This window comes from Mesoplodon densirostris, chromosome 1 (assembly GCF_025265405.1).
Source record: "Mesoplodon densirostris isolate mMesDen1 chromosome 1, mMesDen1 primary haplotype, whole genome shotgun sequence".
Taxonomy (NCBI): Eukaryota; Metazoa; Chordata; class Mammalia; order Artiodactyla; family Ziphiidae; genus Mesoplodon; species Mesoplodon densirostris.
The window spans coordinates 153,663,736-153,686,578 of NC_082661.1; the positions used below are offsets into that span (position 1 = coordinate 153,663,736).

At 42.0% G+C, this 22,843-nt stretch overlaps 1 protein-coding gene across 8 annotated transcripts in view; it reads right to left on the reverse strand.

The window, feature by feature from the left end:
• Positions 1-22,843, reverse strand: part of LIMCH1 (LIM and calponin homology domains 1) — a 338,591-nt gene that overhangs the window by 55,080 nt on the left and 260,668 nt on the right. For 5 of the 8 annotated variants that reach the window (XM_060091444.1, XM_060091475.1, XM_060091454.1 and 2 more), the window contains 4 exons: positions 9,657-9,692; positions 4,743-4,869; positions 2,867-3,024; positions 2,250-2,658 (listed from right to left, as the gene is read on the reverse strand). In XM_060091444.1, coding sequence (XP_059947427.1) covers positions 2,250-2,658; positions 2,867-3,024; positions 4,743-4,869; positions 9,657-9,692 — 730 coding nt within the window. Of the gene's footprint in view, positions 1-2,249; positions 2,659-2,866; positions 3,025-4,742; positions 4,870-9,656; positions 9,693-14,097; positions 14,359-14,793; positions 14,906-14,990; positions 15,110-16,753; positions 17,084-17,600; positions 17,844-20,274; positions 20,578-22,843 lie in introns of all 8 variants that reach the window. The other 3 variants (XM_060091495.1, XM_060091470.1, XM_060091435.1) reach the window with 2 other exon arrangements.

Here is a 22,843-nt window from a genome sequence, read left to right on the forward strand (position 1 = left end):
GCTGTTATGGTGATTTTATGGATTAATATATGCACAGAATTTAGAACAGTATCTGACACATTGTATGTATGTAAATATTAGCTATTCTTCTTACTAAACCTTCTAAAATCTTTTAAAAGGAATAATAGAAGGGCAGATGCTAGTTATAGTTTATTTACCCTAAGTCAGTGGCTTGTATATCTATTGTCTGTGATCCATGAAGTTGAAATCACAACTGAACGCACACACATAAAGATAACTGAAACGAAGTTTTGCAAAATCATATTTACCTTTTTTTATATGTGATGCGCTAGGCTGTCTTTTAAACATTGTATTCTATTCTACCTCCTTTTTTTTTTAAAAAAAGAATGCTGATTCCAAACCACTAAATTGATTTCATAACCTAGCAACAGGTGGCAAGTCTCAGTTTGAAAACACTGCCTTAAACCATTTTACTTGCTCTTCCTTTACTCTTAAATCTGTTGTACTAAGAAACTGAGCCTGTATTCCCTGTCTCCCGTGCCCACCTCCTCCCCACAAGAAAACACAAACACACACACATGCACACACACACACCCCTTAGCTTCAGTTCTGGCATTATCTGGCAACAACTGTTCCATTTACATACTACCATACAAGTGGGTCCACCCACTCAATGGTGGGGCTGTGAACAGGGTTGACAGCCATCAAGACCTATGATGAGTTGAGGGCTCATTGGTGAGCCCCAGCTCTGAAAGGATCTCTATCCAGTTCCTCAATCCACCTCTCCTGAGGCCTCCACACTGTCTTGCCACAACGGCAAGGGACTGGGTTTTCTCAGGGCCAAAGTCTTGCCATAAAGTCATCTATCCTAATTCTTCTGTTTAAATGATCACATTGTGCTGTTTATATTAAGGATAGGAAGTGGACATCTGGATTAATTGATCAGCTGCCTTGGATACCAACTTAAATAAATGTATTCCCTATCCCTGTGCTGGGCCACCTCAACATCAAACCTGCCTTCATGAAATCTCAGACAGTGCATCACCGTGGGCCCTAGGTGAAGGACAGCTCCTGAGGTACTTAGGTGGCCTGCCGAGCACATATGATCATGTGTATATCTGTGTGTGCACGAGTCTGCATGATGAGTAGCTCATCTTCTCAGGAAAAATTAGTGTATTTATTCAATGAACAGTTGCTGAGTGCCTAGGCACCTATGCCAGGCACTCAGGATGAAGCTATGAACAACAAGGACACAGCCCCTTCCCTTGAGGGATAAACATCGCAATTCAACCCAGATGAGACAGTCAGGACATTTTTCTTTTGTTTCACCGAAGCCTAAGGCACAGATTTTGAAGATACATTCAGAGTTATCTAAGCAAAAGTCAGAAAGTGTGGTTTGGTTCCCTCTGAAATTCAATAGGAAGATACATGGCATCCCACTGCTCAATTAGTTTAGTTTAGCAAACTTTCTTTACAGTCACATGTCCGTGTCTGCTACTGATGAATTCCACCTGTCTTCTATTATGAACCCATGTGGTGTGCAGGGACAATCAGAACTGATTTTTCTTTATAGTCAACATAGCTTGAGACAAAGGATGAGCACTTCCTCTTGATGTGAGGGAAAATATTAGAATTTGAGGAAGAAAAAAGACATTTGACTGTCATAGATTCTTTGGTTCTGGTACATCACTTTACACATTCATTGGCAACCCCTCCAGCCCCCAAAACAACATAGTTTCTTCCCACTTAAAAAATAAAAAAAAATCTGTCTCATCTGAGAACCAAGTACATCCCATGTATTCCTTGTATTATTATTTTTTATATTGTAGCATCTTTTTAGATATGATGGCAGTTTCTTCCTAAAAGAGAGGTAGCTGTATATACTTCTATTTAAGCCAAAGGCAATCAAAATTTTGTTTTGAGGAATTTGCAATACCTCCAGATAGCTGGAGATACCTAGGGTGCTGCTAAATTAGGGCTTGTTATGACTACTATAGAGAGACCATGCCATCATATCCAACTATGAAACAGACATTGCTCATGGAGATGACTCAACCACCAATCTCACTGAAGCCCATCAGTATTAAAAACAGGAATTGAGGGGAATCATCTATCCCTTAACTATTTGCAAACCAAATCTCAGAGACACATAAACTTCACAATCATACATGTTAACACATTTTGCTTTTGTTTGATAAAAACAATTGCATCTTCTTGAGGCAAGATGCTTCCTTCCAGTGATTACCTGGGGTTCAGTTTTGGTTCTACCCTTAAGGAACTCATCCTACCTTGAAGGTCTTCAGGACCTCTTGAGAGTTTTTGGGCTGGGAGTAAGGCTTGGGTGTCAGCATAGGCACTGCTTTGGGAGTGACAGTTTTGCTTGGAGACCCACTGCCTGCTGACATGCTGGCATCCAGTACACTGGTATGAGCGATGGTGGTTTCCACGGTGGCAGTGAATTTGGGTGGAGACAGTGACTGTTGCCGCAGGTATTTCATGGGGTTGGGGTCATTCAGGAAGGAGGATAAGTTTGGCTCTGTTGAATGGCTTCTTTCCAGAATTTTTGGCATCTCCAAGCGTTCAAGAACAGCTTCGCTGATGGTGAACCTCTCGATGTACTGTTGAAGGATCCCTTCCGCCTCCTCCTGGGACCGTGCATTCTTGTATGCCTCATGCAACTCCCTCTCTCTCCGCTCCCTAAAAGATGGGCATGGGAGGGGAAGCAAGAACAAGGCAACGGTCACAGGAAGTGCAAAGCAGACCTTGTTAGAGCTGAAGGAAAGTATACAAACAGGAAGTGTAATACTGGTGTCAGAGCCGACATGATAACCAACAATTTTTAGGAAAAGCACATCTAGGTAACACTGTACATTCAACAACAAGAACAACCACAGAAAGAACCCACTTTTCCTGGACAATTTCTCTGTAGGTTTTGATGCTTTTCCTGCGTTCACTTGTCCCATCCTCTCCAGCCAGTAACTTCTCCATCTTTTTCCTTTCTTCCTCTTTCTTGATTAAGTCCTGAGAAGCACTTCTTCTACGGCTCTTCCAACGAGCCAGGTCCTGCAGGGGTGAGGGAGGGAGATAGAACATTTTTCTTCAGACTTGCACATAATTCCATTTCTACTCTTCAGGGATGAGTAAGCACTGACTATCGGCCAGACTAAGACATTTCTGTACATCCAACGTAAGTCTGGTTGGAACAGGACTACCTCAAAGGCAGGAACCCTTCAGAAATATCTACATTATCCATAGCAGGGCAGCGCATTTATTTAAACATGGTAATGTAAAATTTGTGATCAAATTCCATGTCAGTTGCCAAATTTTAAAGTATTGCCTCAGAGGGTATTGTAAGAAACTTCATTTATTGCTATTTATGACCTCTGCATTGTGAATGGACTCGCTGACAACAGAATGGTAGGAGTTAACCACAGACCTACAATTCCCTCAGGGAAGGAAGAAAAGACAGAAAAAAAAATTGGCTTTGGGGTCTTACAGAACCAACAATTCTGTATGTATTAAGTCATCTGATCCTTTCAAGAACCTCACCACAAATCCTATGGGCAGTTAGAGCATAATGTTGAAGACTTAGGATTCTGGAGTCAGACGGGTGGGAGTGCGGCTGTGAGAAACAATCCTAGCTCTATCCCTTCCACGCTTTGGAATCTCAGGCACGTTTCTTAGCCTCTCTGCACCTCAGTTTCCTCATCTCTAAAACAGAAATGATAATAATACCTACTCTTACAAGCCTGTTGTGAGGGTTAAATGAGGTAGTGCACATAAGGTGCCAGGCACAGATGTAATTATTACCACATTTTATCAACTTCAGAAAAGTTAACTTTTTTGACTAAAGGTAGAGTCAAATCTGCAGTAGCCACCTCAGAGGGCTCTGTGAGGATGAAGTAATCCATTCTCCCTCCTCTCATCCCTATCTTTTTTTTTTTTTTTTTTTTTTTTGGTACGTGGGCCTCTCACTGTTGTGGCCTCTCCCATTGCGGAGCACAGGCTCCGGACGCGCAGGCTCAGCGGCCATGGCTCACGGGCCTAGCCGCTCTGCGGCATGTGGGATCCTCCCACGTGGGACCTCCCTCCCATGGGACCGGGGCATGAACCCGTGTCCCCTGCATCGGCAGGCGGACTCTCAACCACTGCGCCACCAGGGAAGCCCCTCTCATCCCTATCTTTAGGCTTCTCCCCTGCCCTGGCTCTTTGCTCTTAGCACACAGATGATCCCAAGGCCCCCATCAGGCCCTGGAGCCTTCCTTACTGGTTATAATCCTGGCTCTCTTGCTCACTAGCTGTGTTACTTTGGACAAGTTACTTAGCTGTTCTGGGACTCATCTGTAGAACTGAGGACAATAATAGTTGCTAGCTCATTGAATTACTGAGAGGATTAAAGAATGATTACATGCAAGGTACTTAGAATAGTACCTGTTACTGGTATGCTTTCAGTGTTGGCAATTATCATTGTCATCATCATTATTATCATCGATTCCAAATATATAGCCTCAAAAGACAGTCCCTCCTCGATTCTGCATCCCATGACAGTCGCCTCCCTTCTGCTCCCCTCTTTTTTGTGGCCAAACTTCAGCAAGGGTGCTTTCCCTAATGCCCACATGGGCTGTGTCACCGTTAGAAGCCCTCTAGGGGCCCCCTTCCTCTGCATGGCTGTCCAGACCAAGTCTGGTTTTCCAGCCCCACCTGATTTTCTGCTCCAAAGGGCCTCTAGCCCAGCGGGCAGAGCAGTCTCCCCACTGCCCACGGCCCTGGACGGCACTCACATCTTGCCATTTGTCATCCTCTTCCCGCAGCTGGTTGTTTATCAGCTGCAGCTGCTCCTGGCGGGCCCTGCTGTGCGGCTGCACCTTGGCCTCCTCCTCACACCGCATGTCAAACATACTCGTGCTCCTGCGTGTGGAGAGAGCAGACGACGGTGGTCAGGGATCAATGCTCCGCAAGTCTCCGCGCATTTGCAGCGTCCCGCCGCGTCGGGGCGCTACCGCGTTTGGAAAAACTGCCCCCTTCCCTCCACAGCTTAAGGCGGTAGCGTGATTTGCAGTCTATTCATCCCTCGGCCTGCAGCAGCGGGCATGCTAGCAGCCTCCCCTCTTCTCCTTTTGCGGCAAAAAGCGAAAATGTGACCATCTTTGTCTTCAGTGATGGCAGAATCAGGCCAATCTAATTTTATATGTAGGAGTCAATATATGTTTAAAGTAAAGGGCTAGAAAAAGGTATTTGAAGCTCTGGGCTCGTCTCACTTGTATTAGAAAGTAAAATGAAGAGAGTTAAAATGTATGACTTGGGGAGAATTTATAGGGAGGGAGAGTGGTGTCCCCTGAAGTGAAACGTAATTGCAGTAAATGCTTCTTTGTGTAAAGAGCTGGCTTAAATGCTTTCTCCGTTAACTGAGGCAATTTCTCCATTTTCAAAAAGAAAAAATATATATCATACAGCTTCAAGTCTAAGGCATCACTTTTTCCTGTTGTATTTTCTGAATTTTGGTTACATCCAACAGCTATGTATTAATGATACATACGTTTGATGTGGTTTATTTCTATGTCCTGTAAAACTGTCTGTAAATTGATAGTGTGTTGATGGCATCTTGGACTCAAGAAAATACTTTATGGTAAGATTAAAGGATAAAATATATAAATCAGTATATGCTTTGTATCCTAAAATTCTCACAATGATTTCACTTTATTTTTGTCAGGATACCTCTGAATTTACTCTTTTAAAAGCAAAAGGATGGGGAAAGCAATTTAAAAAAATTTTTAGGCTGTTCATATAATTGATATATTCTATAGGAGCTTATTAAATGTTGGGCAAGTCCATAGGGCCTTTTCTGCGATGCTTATGTAGACCTTTGCTACAACGAAAGCTGAAGCAGCAAGATAAAAATAGAAATAAAAACCAAAGCAAAATCTTCCCTTTTTTTTCTCTCAAAGAAGTGACTAGCTCTGGGAACCAAATGGGTTATAGAGCGCTCAAATCAAGTGGAGGGCTGTTTAAGAACAGAAGACTGATAGTCCATTTTTGAAGCCACACAAAGAAAAAGAAAAGCCATGCACTGAGACACCAACTAGTTCCAGACATCATCAGTGATGTCCAAAATAGTCATCCCCATGGCCAGACAGTGCACAGCAGCAGCATCACTGGATGCTAGTGGGTTCCTTAGCAGGCAGCTCTCTGGAAGGAGAAGATGACCGCAAAGCAATGGCTGCCCACGTTCATTTCGGTCCACTCAGATGAACTTGCATGGATGTGTGGGTGCCTCTCCCCTCTCTCTGGATGTTGCACAATTTGAGTCTGACCTAAGAGAGCTAAAACTGAAGACTGCACTTGTAATCTGCTTTCCCCAAGAGTATTCTAATAATCTGCGCCAAGGGACTTTCTTTGATCTGAGGCTTCTATTTGCATGGATATGACAAACCACATGAGGAGCTGTCCACAAACTCAGGGGACAGTGTTGATTGTGGCAGCTGTACCTTCCTGAAAGATAAACTGTAGCCCTCAAAAGACAGGAGGGGCTGCGATTTTTCACCTAGTTTATGCTATTTATTAATGTGGTTTAAGGAAGATTTAGGAATTTGCAGAGTTAGGTAGAAAAGTCTAACCCATGGTTTTTAAACTTCATGGATCAAAATTCCCTTAAACAAGCTTTCCAGAAAGGGACCCAAACTCATCCCATTCTTCCTTTCAGAGTTTAAAAAAGTCTTACCTTTAAATATGTCTGATTCAGTCAGTTCATCTTTTAAGGCAATTTACAGGCTTTGTGAAGGTCTTAGAAGATATAAACTCCTTTGAGCTGGGACTCTCTTGTAATCTACTAAATAGTTGGCAGATTGTGGGAGAGGAAGGAGGTCCCTTCCTTCAGCTTTGCCATCTATAATTTTGAAAGGGCAGAATTTTGGTTTAGGCCACAGTGGGTGGCCATAGAGCAAAGACTTCTTCTGGGACCCTGGGAAGAAAATGGTAGCTTTCTCCAGGATTTGAGAATTGCTTATCTCACTCGACTGGCATGGAGAGGATGGGAGCAAGGCCTTCAGAATTGCCTTCTTCTGTCCCGGGTTCCTATCTCTGCTCCCACCATGAAGTTTTAACTACCTCAGCTCGAATGTGGCCAAAAGCTGGTTAGTGAAATAAAAAGAGAAACACTTGCCTGCCTTCTCATATACCAGGAAGTACTATTTTTTCCTAGAGTTTTTTTTTTTTAAAGAAACACCAGCCAACTGGCCCGAAAAAGAAATAATAAAACTATGAGCAATATCTTTACACCATTTCAAAAAAAGGAACTAAGCAAGCTGAGAACTGATAATAGTCGACAGAAAATGAGCTGAGTCACCATTCAGAAAATGTTCCCTAATTCAGAGGTTGGACTCAGCCTCCAAAATGAAGAAGTGCCTGTCTAGGGATGGGGTGGGGGACCCTGAAGAAGCCTAGGTTCCAGAATGTTAAATGGACTTGCACCAAGGCTATGCTTCTCAGCACAACAGGCTGTGCCCTTGGGCTGCTGGGACAAGGGGCCCTGGCTGCAGGGCCCAGGAGCCTCTCTCGGTGATGGGTTGGCATTTCTGAGGGCCAGGATTAAATTACCTCAAGGGGAGCCTGGAAACTGTTTCTGGACCAAGTCTAAGGTAAGGGAATTAAGAACAAAATGGCCTTTGGCTCTCACAGTGTCCAGCCTCCTCGGAGGGGACCGCTGGGAGAGGAGGCATGTGGAAGTAAAGGGCAAGAGGTGAAACTAAATCCATGGAGCCATTCGTGGCTTGCCAGGAGGTGGAAATTTCTGTTTGCCTGTGTGGTAGGTCTGCCCCTGACCTGCATTTTCCTTAAAGGGCACATCTTTTTTTGATTGGGTTGCATTTTAAGAATGTGTCAATTATGAACAAATAGAGCCTGTGCCAATAGTTGTCCTTAAAGGTTTTGAAAAAGGGAGATAGTGGGGGAATGAACAAAACATATTATAAATTTCTGTTTAAAAAAAAAAAACCCTGACATAAACTTTTCTTTTTGTTCTCCACATGGTTTCATATAAATTATGTCTACTCCAAGAAAGAAATTCAGCCCTTTGGATGTTCCTAGATAAGACCCTTGGAAAAGAAGCTCTGTATACTCACCCTGGCCCATAAGGCTGCTTTTTTGGTAAATTTAGAGGAGTCCCCACTCCCACCCCTTTTAAAAAAATCATTAACTTCTCCTAAGGGTGAGGTTTCATATTCAGGTACAAGTAAAATTCAAAAGCTCTTTAATGTAGCTTCTTTTCTTTCAGCTTTTAGGGTTTTTTAGAGATCTGTATTAGGCAAATTGCACAGCAGCTTTGCAATGATGAAGAGTAAATCCATTCTATCAAAATGTTTTTGCTAACCAAATCAAAGAAGTGTTTTGCCTATCAATCTTATATAACCCTCCTTTCAGTGAATGTTAAATACTGCCACTGTAGATTTTAAAAGCAACAACCAGGGCTCAATTTTATAGACTACTTAGCTTCATGCAGTCAGTCAAGCTCCGGCTAAATTTGGTTTTGAGACATGAATGTTCCATGTGTCAGGCCACAAAGCAATTGCGCATCACACATCGGAAACTGATACCCTTGGCACACGAGTCAGACTGCTTCGAGCTACAAGTACAGACTAAGCTCACCTCTTGAACACAAACTTGGAAAAAGCACAATTCAAAAACAGTAAATTGTGGCCTGATCTCGTTGTCATTGGTGGAAATGATATTTGTCTGTTCTACACTGTTATTTAGATTCCTCACTTGGTGACTTGAAACTATGGATCACGCCAGGAAGACAGGCAGGGGGAATACTAGGGTCCACTCTTATGATGGCCCAGATTCCCACTAGGCCACAAAATCCCTCTCCCAGAGGACAGACATCAGGCTTAGTGGGCCACTGTTGTTGGAATGAGATATTAATCATGTTTCTTAAATCTGAGCATTCTGCAAAGAAAACTTCTGCCTCGGATATCAGTTTCAGAATGCTCTGCTTATGAGAAATCCATTTTTGAAATGGAGTTAATGTGGTCACAAACAGGAGAGAGTGGATTCTTTTCAAATTTGGATGTGAGGCCGGGGATGGGAAATGCATCTCTGAGAGGAGCGGAAACCAAGGAGAGGCAGCCCAAGTCATGTTGTACATTTTGACCCCTGACTATGCCACGGAACTTGAACGAAATCCCAACGTTTTGGTCTCAAGCATCCCACAGTTTATATTATTCCAACCTGGGAGGAACTTGGGCTTCTGAACCTATCATTCGTGGTTTAGGATTTATTTTCTTAGCTTAAAAAAAATGTAGCTACGAGAATGACCACTTCACGGCTAAGCCTTTACACATCAAGAATTCAATGCAAAGCGCAGAAAAGCCTCTTAACAATTCCGTGGTTCAGAAGGGGTTCCAACGTCCGAACGCAAACAAGAATAACTTTCACATGCCCTGTCTATAAAAAGTAAATGTTAACTTTTAAGCAGCAGCTGCATATTAGAATCATGCTTCAGTGGCTTTTTCATTCATCTCTCCTGCACAGAACATATGTTCTGCATTCCAACTTCAAGTTCTTCTCTGAGGCTGCAGAGAAGAGTCAGTTAGCTCTTCAATCCACTGTTATATTAATTGCATTTCAATTAGTGGTGAGTACTGGAAGCATGCAGTTTAGGCTAGTAATTAATGTATTCCTACAAATACAAGACAACTTACTCTGCGTCATCAGACACAGGAGTTCTCGGTCCGTATCTATAAGACCAAATACAAAATTAGAGGATGGGTAAGACGGAGGTTAATGCTGTAACCAAGCTGGAAATAAAAACTACAAGTGAAATGTATGTGTGCCAAACCTTTTTTGCTGATCATACTGGAAGAGAAGTGTCATTATACAATTAGTAATATTCATTAACTGCTGAAAATGAAAGCAAAGTCTTGACATTTCTGAAGAATGCAAAATTTGTAGTAAAACCCAGAGGAGAAATGAAAAAAATCCCCATGCTACCCACAAAGAAAGAATCTGTTCAATATAAACACAAAAAGGCTTAGGTGCAACCCACAATGTTTACAGAAGGCAGCTTAGAAAAACCCAAACATGTATTAAGATGGTTCACAAACAGCTGAACTGTTCTTTGCCTTTCTGTGCAGAGTAATGGGCTGTAATGGACACCCAGCATAGAAGCACACACTTACTGACCCTTTCCCTGATGTGTTAATGCATTTGCACAAATAACATCAAAGAGTGTTTCTGCAGTTTTCTGAAAGCAAACCAGAACTCCAACCAGAACCCCAATCAGTGCCTTCCGCATGCATTTGACAAAAACCACAATTCCTAGAAAACTGGCAGCCTTAATCAAAACCAGACATGGATGATATTCCACAACTTAAAAAAAAAATGAAGTTTTTTTTAAACAATCTTTTATATTCTTCTGATTATTTAGATCTACAAAGTTGTACCTTCTTCGATATAGGCATTTTAAGTTTTAATGCATCTGATAAAACAAAGAAAAAGGTCAAATTAGAAAATAAAAACTAGAACATTATGAGGGCATATTTTAAGCACATTTAAAAAAAGCAGCTCCCACAAATGACTATTTCAGCAAAGGAGAATATTAAGAGAAGGTTCTTACCTATGCCCTGAAAGGCTGTTCATTCATGCATTCTGATGGCGGACAAAGAATTTTTTGAGTAAAGAAAAAATGTCCTGCTTTCAGTCCAATAAATTAAATTTGCGGGTTTTCAGCAAAAATTACCTGATCCTGTGTTCAGTTTGTAACAATTTATAGGGAAAAGAGTAATTTCTAAAGATCTCTTCCCATGATCTTAGAGAAAACACTCCAAAGCACATGGGTGTACACACACATACACCCTTCTCTCTGATGCCTTCATCATTCTACAACAGTCTGATTCATTAATAATTATCTTCATGCACAATGAAGGCAACCACACTAGTTAAAAACCCAAAGATTCTGTTGGAATGGCCAAAATCAAGAAAAGGAAAGTGTTTGTGAATGTCTCTTTTCCAGAAGTAAACCCATTTTCTGTTTCTCTGGGGAATAGTTTCAGAAGGTGCTAAAGGTTAAATTAATACCCTCAATTTTCCAAAACCATCACTGCATAGAGGCAGATGGATTCCTTCACATCAAGAAAGAGTGCATAATCAGTGTTAATTCTACCCAGAATTAACACTGTTAATTCTGAAGCCTTGGTAAAATGTTTCCCAGTTAATTAACAGGCTTACTAGAATAGACATTCAAATATAGTGTTTTCTAAATTATCTATGGAAGCGAGGAGAGAAGTTATTCTTAATGGATGGCTAATCTAGGAATGATCAGTTAACAGTTGGTATGTATTTCTGTGTCTATTGGAATATTTTAATTCATGTTTTACTGAAATAAGATATACATATAGAAAGTGCACAGACCATACACACACACCTTGATGAATTTTCACAAACCACAGATTAGTGTTGAGTTTTGTGCTATATAAATGGACTTATACAGTATGGACTCTTCTGAGTTTGGCTTCCTTAGCACATTTCGTTTATGAGGTTCAGCTATGTTGCTGCATGTAGGATATATTTAAATTTAAATTGCTTCTACACAAAACACTTAACAGCATTTCGTGGACAGCTCTGCCAACAAATATAGATTAACACTGCAACATAAGCTCCATGATGGTAGGGATTTTTCTTTTGGGGTTCTCTGAACAGTGACCAGACTAGGCCCTCAATAAGTACTTATTGGATGCTCTGGAAATTGAAAAGAATAGTGCAGTCTCTGAAGATGCCCTTCATTTATCTGTTTACTATATACATATGGGTTTAAGAAATTTCCCCTCAGACTAATTTATTAGCTTTAAGAGGGCACAAATTTCATCAGAATTGCCTTTGCTGTTAGGGAGAAGATAATTAGAGTTTGGGCTTCAAATGATTTTCCCAGTTGTCCTATGGAAAATAGAAAAGTAAAGATGAGTTTAAAAAATCACTAACTAAGAGATTTTTTTTAAAAAATGCAAAGTAGGTCAGTCAACAGACTATCAAGTACAAAATTGGCCAGACAAATCACAGTTGGTATAAGTATCCTACAAAAAAAAAAAAAGCAATTAATAAAGTTTAATTGTGACGGTGGCGGTATTTAGAAAGACAAAAAGAATACTCTATTCACCTATTGATTGTGTTTATGTAACTTTCAGCACTAATAAAGCACTTCAGGATCAATGATTAGCAATATTGTGAACTAGCATAAGCTTCATCTGAAGTGAGAGGGAAGAATGGATTTACTGCTCATTTAAGATTATCCCCCAGCACCCAGCACAGCGTTTTACACATAGTAATTACTCAGTAAATACTTGTTGAAAGGAAACATGAATTCCCAATGTGTGTGCTTGCTCAATCACACAATTACGTCACAGAGTTAATCTCACTATATCTCCTTATGCTCAAACCAGCCATTCAGTCCCATGTGAATATAAAGAGGTCTCTTCCCGAATCACAGGTAGAGGGACAGATACAAGTAACAGGGGAGTGGTCAGACCGCCACAGTTTCCTCTGGTAACCTGGTAGGTAATGCGCTGGCGTGGAACGGCGGCTCCCCCTTCAGACAGAGGTGGGTTTGGATCTTGGATCTGTGATTACCAGCTGTGTGAGACCAGGGCCTCGGATTCTTATTGTAGAATACAGAAGAAACTGCTTAGTCTCAAAGGCTTTGTGAGAAGTGGGTAAATGGGCCGCCTAGAATGTTCTAGTAGGCAGCCTATAGGCCTCACTTCCTTCTCTCCTTTCATGCTAACTGCTCTCCGGCAGCCCATGGATGCAGGGTCCAGCACCACATCAGGGCATCTGGGGAGAGAGTGAGCGTGGTGGGCAAGGCTGTCCCTCTCTCACTAACCTGCCCTTACCTGCCGGGATGCAGGTGTGATCCAGGTGTAACTTTTCTCTACATCAGGCTTCCCATTTGTGAGTTGGAGCCAACAGCCATTCAACCTACCTGTGAATTCCCAGGAGAAGGTACGCTGGAGGAAGCAGAAGCACTTTGAAAGGGTAACAGTTATAAAGTGGAGATGGCTACTACTCTGAAACCAGTGTGAAACCAGTGTGAAACTATGGTAGTATTATGATTCAGAAGAATGTAAAACATACATTAAATCCAGATGGGAATGATGGCTAGGATCTTAATCTTAAAATTTGGGGATTTCTTAAGATTTTCTGTACTCCCCACTCTACCCACTGTCCCACTACCATCAAGGTCCTTTGTGAAGCAGAACTTCATCACTTCCTGTTTTACAGTGGAGCTTTAATTATGCTACACACTCCTTACTGCTCTGCCCTGCACTGATCAGGCAGACCACACTTTTCACAAAAGTCTATCACTCTTACTAAATAGCAACAGAAGCTTCAACATATAGGACCTGAAACCAGACCATGAACCCCAGGATTACTATTTCCCTGCTTTCATTTTATTTTTTTAAATTTGTATTTTACATTGGAGTATAGTTGATTTATAATGCTGTGTTAGTTTCAGGTGTACAGCAAAGTGATTCAGTTATACATATACATATATGCATTCTTTTTCAGATTCTTTTCCCATATAGGTTATTACAGAATATTGAGCTCCCTGTGCTGTATAGTAGGTCCTTGTTGATTACCTTTTTAACATATTCCCTACTTTCATTTTAAATCAAGTCAGAGCACGGAATGGAAATCCTACCTCTAGAAAGCACTATTTGCTAATGTTAAAATTAAATTAAACTAATTTTATAAGTAGTATATATCTTCTTTGGACCTGAAGACCCTCCTGGAATCAGAAAGAAATCAAGTAGGTCAGAAAGAAGTTCAACTCCTTTACCCGATGGCTCCTATGTGAGCTAGGAAGAAATAAAAGAGTTTCCCATTTAGGCTACTCACAAAATGAGAGTCAGAAAGAATGTTTAATAGGACAATTCACAACTGAACTATTCTTTCCACACCTGCTCACATGCAAAAAAAAGAAAAAAAAATCTTGGTAGACTAGGCCAGTCATTTAATCATTTCATTTCTGCTAGCAATAGCAGGTAAGTGGCACTGATAAACCATAAAGCATTAATGACACATTCAAAGCATGTATCAAGGCTCAGACTGGAGAAACAAAGTCAAAACAGCTTAGGATAATCTTCTGGCCTCTTATCTTTTATTGGTGGACCCTTGGCAGATTCCTCCACAATGTGTTGCTTTGCAGATGGAACTGGACGGAACTGGTTTAGCTTGGATCCAATGTGTCTAAGAGACATCCCAGTTCTCCTGGCCATCACATCATCTTTTTGTGAATCATACAATTTTCTTTGGCCTTTCAGTCCACTGCCACTCCAGGCAGGAGCTGTCATCTTCTCTGACTTCTCTTCTCTCTCTGAAGCCTCCCATTCAGAGGTCAGAGGACATGAACTAGGGCACATCAGTCCAGCCAGTCAAAGGCACTTATTGCTAAAGATGTTTTCAGTAGCATCACTCTCTTGGCATTAACTCAAGATGGAAGAAGCCAGTGATCACACAGGCAGCAGCACATATAGCAACTGAGGATTAATACCTTGGACCTCCATCATGCAGCTGATACTTACACGGGAATGGGTTTCCCTTTCTGGTGTTCACGATTCCTGAGAATGAAATTTGGCCAGCACCCAACCACATGCAAAGTCTAAAGTCTCTACCCAGGAAGGGCACTGAAAGCAGAACTCTGACCCTGGGATGGGCGCACTCCTTTAAGGGGCTCCACGCCACATCAGTCATCAAGCGCATACTGTGGCTTTAAGCTGTTTGGGGGGCCCCAGCAGCCACAAACAGCAGAGGCAGCGCACCCTGGAAAGCGGGCGAGGCGCTCACAGTGGCTGGCCGCTCTCCTCGGATCTTTCAGCCTTTGGCACCGTCTCAGAACCTCTTTGAACAACTCCTTCAGTCGCTTCTTTGTCATCCTGAGGCAGTTGTTTGCAGGTAACTAAAGCCAGACAGGACAGCTTTACTACTAGGAAAGAATTCCTACCAGAGGCCCTGGGCCCACCTGTCAGCCTTCACGTCCTCACCTTTCTCTGTCCTCCTCGGGCACTCACCTAAACTGCAGCTATGCTCTTCCTGGGACTCTGGCAGCACAGCCAGCCGGCAGACCCTTTCACAATGGTCATCTACACTGGACGTCACTATTCTGTTGATGATCAAGTAGCATTGGCAGCAAGAGGGAAGAGGGAAAATAGTTAGGAAAGGAGACAATGTAAGTCACGGAGACTGAAAGGTTAAGAGAGAAGGTTCGGTTGCTATTCTAGAAGCCGGTTAGTAAGGGTGACATACTCAGAATGAGATAATAGAATACGAACCCTGGCAAGGGCCTGAGAAAGTCAAAGAAGGCTAGTCTGACTCTGCCACCATGGGGCTGAGTGATGGCCCCTTAGTAGTCAAGGACTCAAGGATGCATTTCTTACTAATTTCTTAGTCCCGCCCCTTCCACCCCCCCAGTCCCCATCAGCCTCTGAAACCCCAGCAGAGCATTGCTGGTGTACCAGGGTTATTTCTATTGACAGCCTCTAGGGTATCATCCACAATATGGAACCAAAGAAACCCCTCTCTATGTCATGGACCATCCACTGTGTGCTTTGGACATCACGAACAAGGCATGGAGGAGACTGTCCTGAGCATTTCCTCCTGCCATGGAGGGCTCTGCTTTGCTCCCACCATGCAGGTGGAGTGGAGTTTCCTGGGAGAATCCAGAATCTTATTATTATTATTTTTTAACAGAAACTCAAACAAATTTTGATAACATGTATACCTGGAAGAGACCCAGGAAAACTGAGTAGCTTACCAAAATGGCTGAAACCCTCACCTTAAGTACCATTCTTCAGCTAAAGACAAAAGAGGACGTGTGGGTAGTGGTTTGGGACCTCAAAGGGGAGGAAGGCAATTCACACGGAGATGGCAAAGCAAATGTTTAGTAAATAAATGTTTGCTGGGCCCTGCGTAGACAGTGGGGTGCAGAGTGGACTCTGATCTCTAAGTTTCCCCAAGCACACCTAGCGCATGGAGAATCCAGAACTTTAGAAATGCCCTATACCTGCTTAATGGACAAAAGACCAGCCTGCAGAACCAAATCCCCAACAGAGGGCTTGGGAATTCACAGCTGGAAGGCCTCCAGTGAGGATGAGGGCTGGTGACAGCTCTACAAGGTCTTTTCCCAGGTGACGCCTCACAAATTTGGATGGTGATTCATCCAAGGAAACTCCTGACTCATAGGAACCCTCAGAAGAAGAGTCTTTTTCCACTCATGTTCTGTTATATAATTTTAAAAACTGGGCAGGAGCTGGTGGGGAGAGATGTTTACTTTTTTGTGTGTCTACTTAGATGTCCAAAATCTGAACTTAATGACACTAATAACAATTTTTTTCTCCCTCATGGGATAAGAAAGAGGGAGGGTATAGATAACCCAGATCTTTATCAATATATCTTTAGGAGAAACATGAAGGGTATCATTAAAGCATTCCATCTAGTTTGTTCAGTATTGCCAACAAATAAAATACTGCTTAATGCAGCCAAGGGAAGATGAATCATTTGCCAAAATTATTGGCATTCCCAGGCAGTGATTCTGGTGACAACAGAATCAAAGTGGATGTCTGTCATTTAACTTCACACACGTTTCCCCGCGGGGAAATCTATAGACATTACTTCTCTGCTAACCAGCAAAAGAGGCTGTTAAAACTACGTCATCTCTGGCGGTTTCTTTAACGTGCTTCAGCAAACTCTTTAAAAGCAGCAGGGATTCCCATGCAGATCTCCTTGCACATGTAATGGCAAAAAATACCTGCAGTCATTTTGTGGATTAAGCCTGTGGTCTTCCTGTAAACTGGACATGGCCGCCAAGGCAGGGGACACAGAGTACGTCTGAATCTTGTGGCTGTGACTGATGACTTCCTCTGCATCCTCCTTCGGCCCAGCCCTGCCAATGCTGAGCCGCTTCCATGTCTGCTGATCTATCTCTGTCACTGGTCCGAAGTGCACGAACTTTTGCCTAGGGCTGGAAGCTTTCTTATAAGCCCTTGCCTTGCGGCTGGCAAAGTCATCACGGATGGCAGTTTCTGCTTTAATTTCTGGTGAAGGCTCAGGGGCACACGTGTGCTCCACATCTCCATCCCTAGTCAGAACCGGAAATAAGTTCCAAAGGTTTCTAAGGTGAGTAAAATCAATGAAGAGTTTTGAAAAAATACTGGATGTATGAAATATACTTCAATGTCTAAAGCAGAATTGCTTTTCCATTAATCAATCAAATGAAGAAATGATCATTGTCTTGCCTAGGTAAATAGCACTTTAAGTTTCTGTAGCTTTCTTAACATCATAAATGATGGCATAAGAAAACCTTGGGTACAATGAAATAATTAAAATTATTTAAAAGTCAAGTTTAAATTCCTTACATGTAAATAAGTCTATCAAAATAAGCATTCACAATAAATCAGTTGAATTAAAGAGGATGTTTCCTGTCCTTGTGGCTTGTAATTTTTAGTATTAACAAGTTTCAACTCATGCAGAATATGCTCTGTGTTTTGAGGCAGTTTTTCTGGCCATGAAAATAAAAAATGATAGAAGGATAAGTGATTCCTTCAAAGTTAAATGATACCACTGTTAGGAGAAATCCAGGGGAAAACATGACACACCTCTTCTTTCCTGACACTTTCAGCCTCTCCCACGTCTCCCGGTCGGCTTCTGTTATATTGGTGACCGTGACAAAGCTCGGAGCCTCGCGGTGAGGGCCAAGCCTGCCCTGAATTCTGCGCTGCGCCAGGTCATCCTTGTGAAGATCCGGCACCTGCCTGAGCCCCTCTTCCGCAGGTTCACTCTCCTGAGCCCGCACAATACAGGTCACCCTCGACTTCACCTCTTCCGTTTGGCCTTGGTTTCTGTCAATTTGATCCAGGCCCCCACGTTATTGGAAAAATCAGGTTCCAGGAAGGGGAGCAGACAAACAGAATGTCAAGCATGGAAATTCAGAGGCTGAAGACAGAATGGAATGATGGAAGCACCTCTCCCTTTCTCAAAAATATGGAATCAATTGCAGCCTTGATTACTTTTGTCTATGCTACCCTTTTGACACTGTAAAGAGACAGAGTTTTTCCACCAGATGACAGACTCTAGTTTAGTTTAGGAAGAGAAGCCAGGGCTCGCTGAAAGACTGTTAAGAATGGTAATGAGATTTCAGTTTGACAGTAATGATGCCCAATTCCCACACTATTCAAGTTACTGTAATGAATTCAAGTTTTCTGATTGAATCCCTGAGCCTTCTTGGAACGTCTTTTACTGCAGCAGAAAAGTGTTAGTAATGAGCTGTGCATGATCCAAATTCTAGAATCAGTTTGGAGATAGTTGGAACATTGTTCACATATTGAACACCTCAACCATAAACCTTCATACTGCCACAAAGTATGATTAGGTCAATGCTGAATAGAAAGTTTCAATGTTCAAACTCAGTCTCTGCCTCCTGATAGCATTACTTAGGTTTGGCTAATGTAAACTTGAAGAACAGAGAGGGTATCCTCTTTACCTGGATCCACAGAGGCAATACCCATTTGTTTCTTGTGTCAATAACTGTTCACCTTTATTAACGCTGAATCTGATATTTTCAATTGTTTTCCTAAGAAGTGAACGTTAGATGGCTAATGTTGACAATGGCATAATTTAAACCAAAGTTGTGGCATCTGTATGCATAAACATTATATCACATTAAAAGTCAGTTTCTAACTAAATATGTTTCTTGAGGTAGAAAATTTCAGAAATATACATAAATAGGGCTATTCATTTTTTTTCAAAATAAATCTTCCAAGCCAAAAAACCAAGAAGCATTCTTTTGTTACCTGGATGACTTGGTGTATTTACAGAGCCTATGCAAATAGGAAGGCGACAGAATTTTCTATTTACTTTTAGTTTGCGGAAGGGGATCAAGGAGGGCATAGCAAAGAGCCACCAGGGAGCCCTCTTGTTTTCATCAGTTCTTTGAAGCTCTCTAGAGAGATCATGGGCTGTGTCCCCAAACACAGAGTCAGGTGACAACAGACAAATGGGGCTGGAAATATCAGGAATTAAAATTGCATGCAGGAGAAAGGAAAAAAGGGAGGTACAAAAGCTACTCCTTTTCCTAACTCAAGTTGCTGATCCCCATCAATATGCCTTGATGCTACTCAGTTATCCAGAAGTCTTTGTTTCACTGGCAACAACTGATCCCTCCCACAAGGCCCTCTGAGAACAGTTTGTTACAAGGCATGCCAACAAGGACTGCAAAGACCAAGAGACTCCTGAAGCTAGAATGTGTCCTATAAAAAAATGTGCCGGGTCTTCTATGCTCAAATCCCTGTTCTATGTCCAGAGATCTTTCATGTGTTTTGTACCTGGTGCTTCCTAAATAAAACAGTAGAAAACACTAACTGCTTCACTGATCTCAATGACTCTGCCCAAAGAACCACTTTAATTGTGTAAAACACAGTTTAGACATTTATATTCTTAGTTCATAGATTATAAACCTCTTAAGTGATAGGCAAATATGGCAATTAAATAATAAAGATGCGAACTCTGATTTTGATGTAAGGAAAAATACAAGAATGATGAACTCTGTACACTGAAATTTAGCAGGCTGATGGCTTGAATGAATTCATATCCCTCTTAGGATAAAAATCACTGGCCAAATTCCATTTCATTAAGCTTTCCTTTCCCTAATTAAGAAGATGGGAGAAAAGTTGGGAGAAGGAAACTCACTTAAAAATAATTTCTATGACAGAACAAATAGAAGTGTGTTATATTAGATGTTTGAGGACTTTTTAATGAGAAATCTCCATCATCAGATGTCTAGGTGATCGTGTTGGTGTGAGGGAAGAAACAGCAAGCCTCATTTTTCCCCCATATCTCAAAGGCGCTAATAAGATAGAAGGGCTCATAGCTAAGGAATAACTATGATTTCTGCCTGCTATGGATGGACTGGAGCAACCTTGAGAGGTGGCTGTTCCCTGATCAGCAATAGCACATGTCTATTTATGCCAATAATGCCCGTCCCTGACACCAGCACCCATATGTGGTGATGTGCCCACATATAGCACATCTGCACACTTGAGCTCCATATTTATTTGGTGAATTCAGCCCTATTTTGGACAGGACCATTCTACTCCCTGCCATCTGAACTTAGGAGAGACTGGATATCTGGGGTTCCACTTTAAAATAAACCACCGTTACTGATTATATGTAATTAGGGCAGGAAACAGAGGAATGGGGAGCTTTAATACAAATCACCTTTGCCGAATTATATTCTCTCTCTCCTTCATAGACACACACACACACAGAGCACACCTTTTATGTTCTAGACTTTTCTTTTCTGAGATTCCCTTTGAGGGTTGCTTGCTGCCATCTGATTTCTCTGCCTCTTTTTTTCGGTAAGGCCCATAGAGGAGTTGATTCAGCGGCACCACTGGCTTGGTCTGGTTCATCCTTGCTCTCCTGGCAGCAAAGTCATCTTTCTCAAGATCAGGCAGTCGACATGCAACTTCATCTTCTGATTCTGAATCTCTGCTGTGTTGGTGGATCAGGAAAGGATTTTCTTTGCGAAGGATAATATCTCGAACAGCTTCTTTCTCGTCACTTAATTGCTTTTGACTGATAAAGTAAAATTAAATGGAACTCCACATGTGATCAGACCAAAACAGTTTTTAAATCCCCATCTCCAGGCAGCCAACTGTCTTGTTAGTGAAAGGTCTTCTCAATATCATTAGTCCAGATGACATCTGTTTACTATTTTAGTCCAGAGTTGCAGCAGGGTTAGGGTGGGTTTCAAAACCTGGAATTTAGTCAGCTACTAGCAACACTAAAATTTCATTTAACTTGCAGGGCCTCATCAGCATCAGAAAGGCAGGATCCTAAATGGCTCTGAAAGTGACAATCCAAATTCTTTTCATGAAATTGGGAAAAGTAAGAAGCATTTTGTTATTATTTTTTCTCTGGCACATTAATAATGTACCCAATAGGTACTCAGTTTATTTTGACTGACAGGGCAAAAATCTGAGCTACCAAGAATCTGATCTGGAGGAATGCTAATGAATGCAGCTATGTGGCAGCGCACCTAGGATGTGTACCAGACTGCGAAGTGTAAGGACGGTCTTTCTGCAGAGCTGAGCTAACCTGAAACATCTGGAATAGTTTATGACCATTGACAGGATGGACTCAGGCACAAAAGCTTAACGTGTTCTGCACCCTCCCACCAGCAACCTTTTCTTCGGTCTTTTACCCCCATGACTCTCCACTGCCCAGCTCTTCCTCTTTGTCATATGCTAGCTGTCAAGTAAATCCTATTAAGACATTTTGCCAAAATGTTTACTTAGGGCTATTTTCATTTTCAAGGAAATCTTGAAGGCACCAAACTTTAAATTCTTTAGAATTGAAAGAGAAATGCAGTTTAATGGTGGACTATTAGGATTTTTTATGCTTTGTTTTTTGTTTTTGTTGGGGGTGGGTAGGGTGGGAATACAGTCGATGGCGCCTTTCTGATACTCAAACAGACTCCTCCCCCGCTACTCATAAGATCAGCCTTGCTTCTAAGTCATAATAAAATATTAAAACTTTAAAAATGTCATTTATTATCTTCTCAGTTCATAGAGATGGTGAGTAGATAAAGCATCTTGACTTCTAAAGAAAGTTCACCTACTTTGTATCCGATTTCTGAAGGAGGATTAAGGGTAAATTCTTCATGGTCATGGGACAGGTCGTCTCAGAAATGAAGACAGGAGGAATTAGCCTGGCTGAGAGTCATACAAGCAAGGAAATGCTGTCTACTCTGGCTGACCAGGTGGCCTGCTGTCTGTTGCTTACCCTGTACTGCTGCAGAGGAGGCCTATCAGCCTAACATAACAGCAGGCCCTCACTCCTGACTTTTGGAAAAATCAAACCATCATTAGTCATGTCCAGAAAACCCCTTCTCCCTGCTGACCACTATTCTCAATAAAAGTTTAAATCATGGAATTTAGAGGTGGTGGGTGGTGCTTTGCTCTCTGAATAAAGTTATTTCTTAAAATATAAAATTCTGCCCTTTGAGTTGCACTCCGGCTCTTGGTCTCCTGCTTGGCCACTCCTGGACCGTGCTCACTCTCCTCCCTGCATCCTTAGCCAACAAGTCTGGCAAGAACCGACTGGTATTGGTTGACTGTGGCCATAAAGAATGGTCAGTGGGAAATGATAGGCCATTGAATTAATCTCTTCGAAAACGCATTATTTAAAAAGCACATTGGGGCTTCCCTGGTGGCGCAGTGGTTGAGAGTCCGCCTGCCGATGCAGGGGACACGGGTTCGTGCCCCGATCCCGGAAGATCCCACATGCCGCGGAGCGGCTGGGCCCGCGAGCCATGGCCGCGGAGCCTGTGTGTCCGGAGCCTGTGCTCCGCAACGGGAGAGGCCACAGCAGTGAGAGGCCCGCGTACAGCAAAAAAAAAATAAAAAATAAATAAATAAATAAATAAAGCACATTGATGATGACAAAGAAGGTGGTTAACTATTATTGAGCGCCCACAACGTGCCAGAATTCCTGCTAGTGTTAATTTGTTTAACCTTAATACTAGCCTGGCAATGGTAGTGTGATTAGCATCCCCATTTTATAGAGTGGAAACTGAGATCAGGTGAAGAAATTTGCCCAAGCTCAAAGTGCCACTGCTGAAGTTAAAATTCAAACCCAGGGAGTCTGGCTCCAGAGGTCCTGTTCTTAATCACTGCACTATTCATTAAACAAAGGACACGGCCAGGAACAGTTTTGAAAGCAGAACATCATACAAAAAATAAGGCATTATCATTACTATGGGAGTAGGAGAAAGAGAAGTATTTTGGTCACTAAATAAAGGGATCATATGAGTTGTGCTTAGAATGAAGTCGTGATTTGC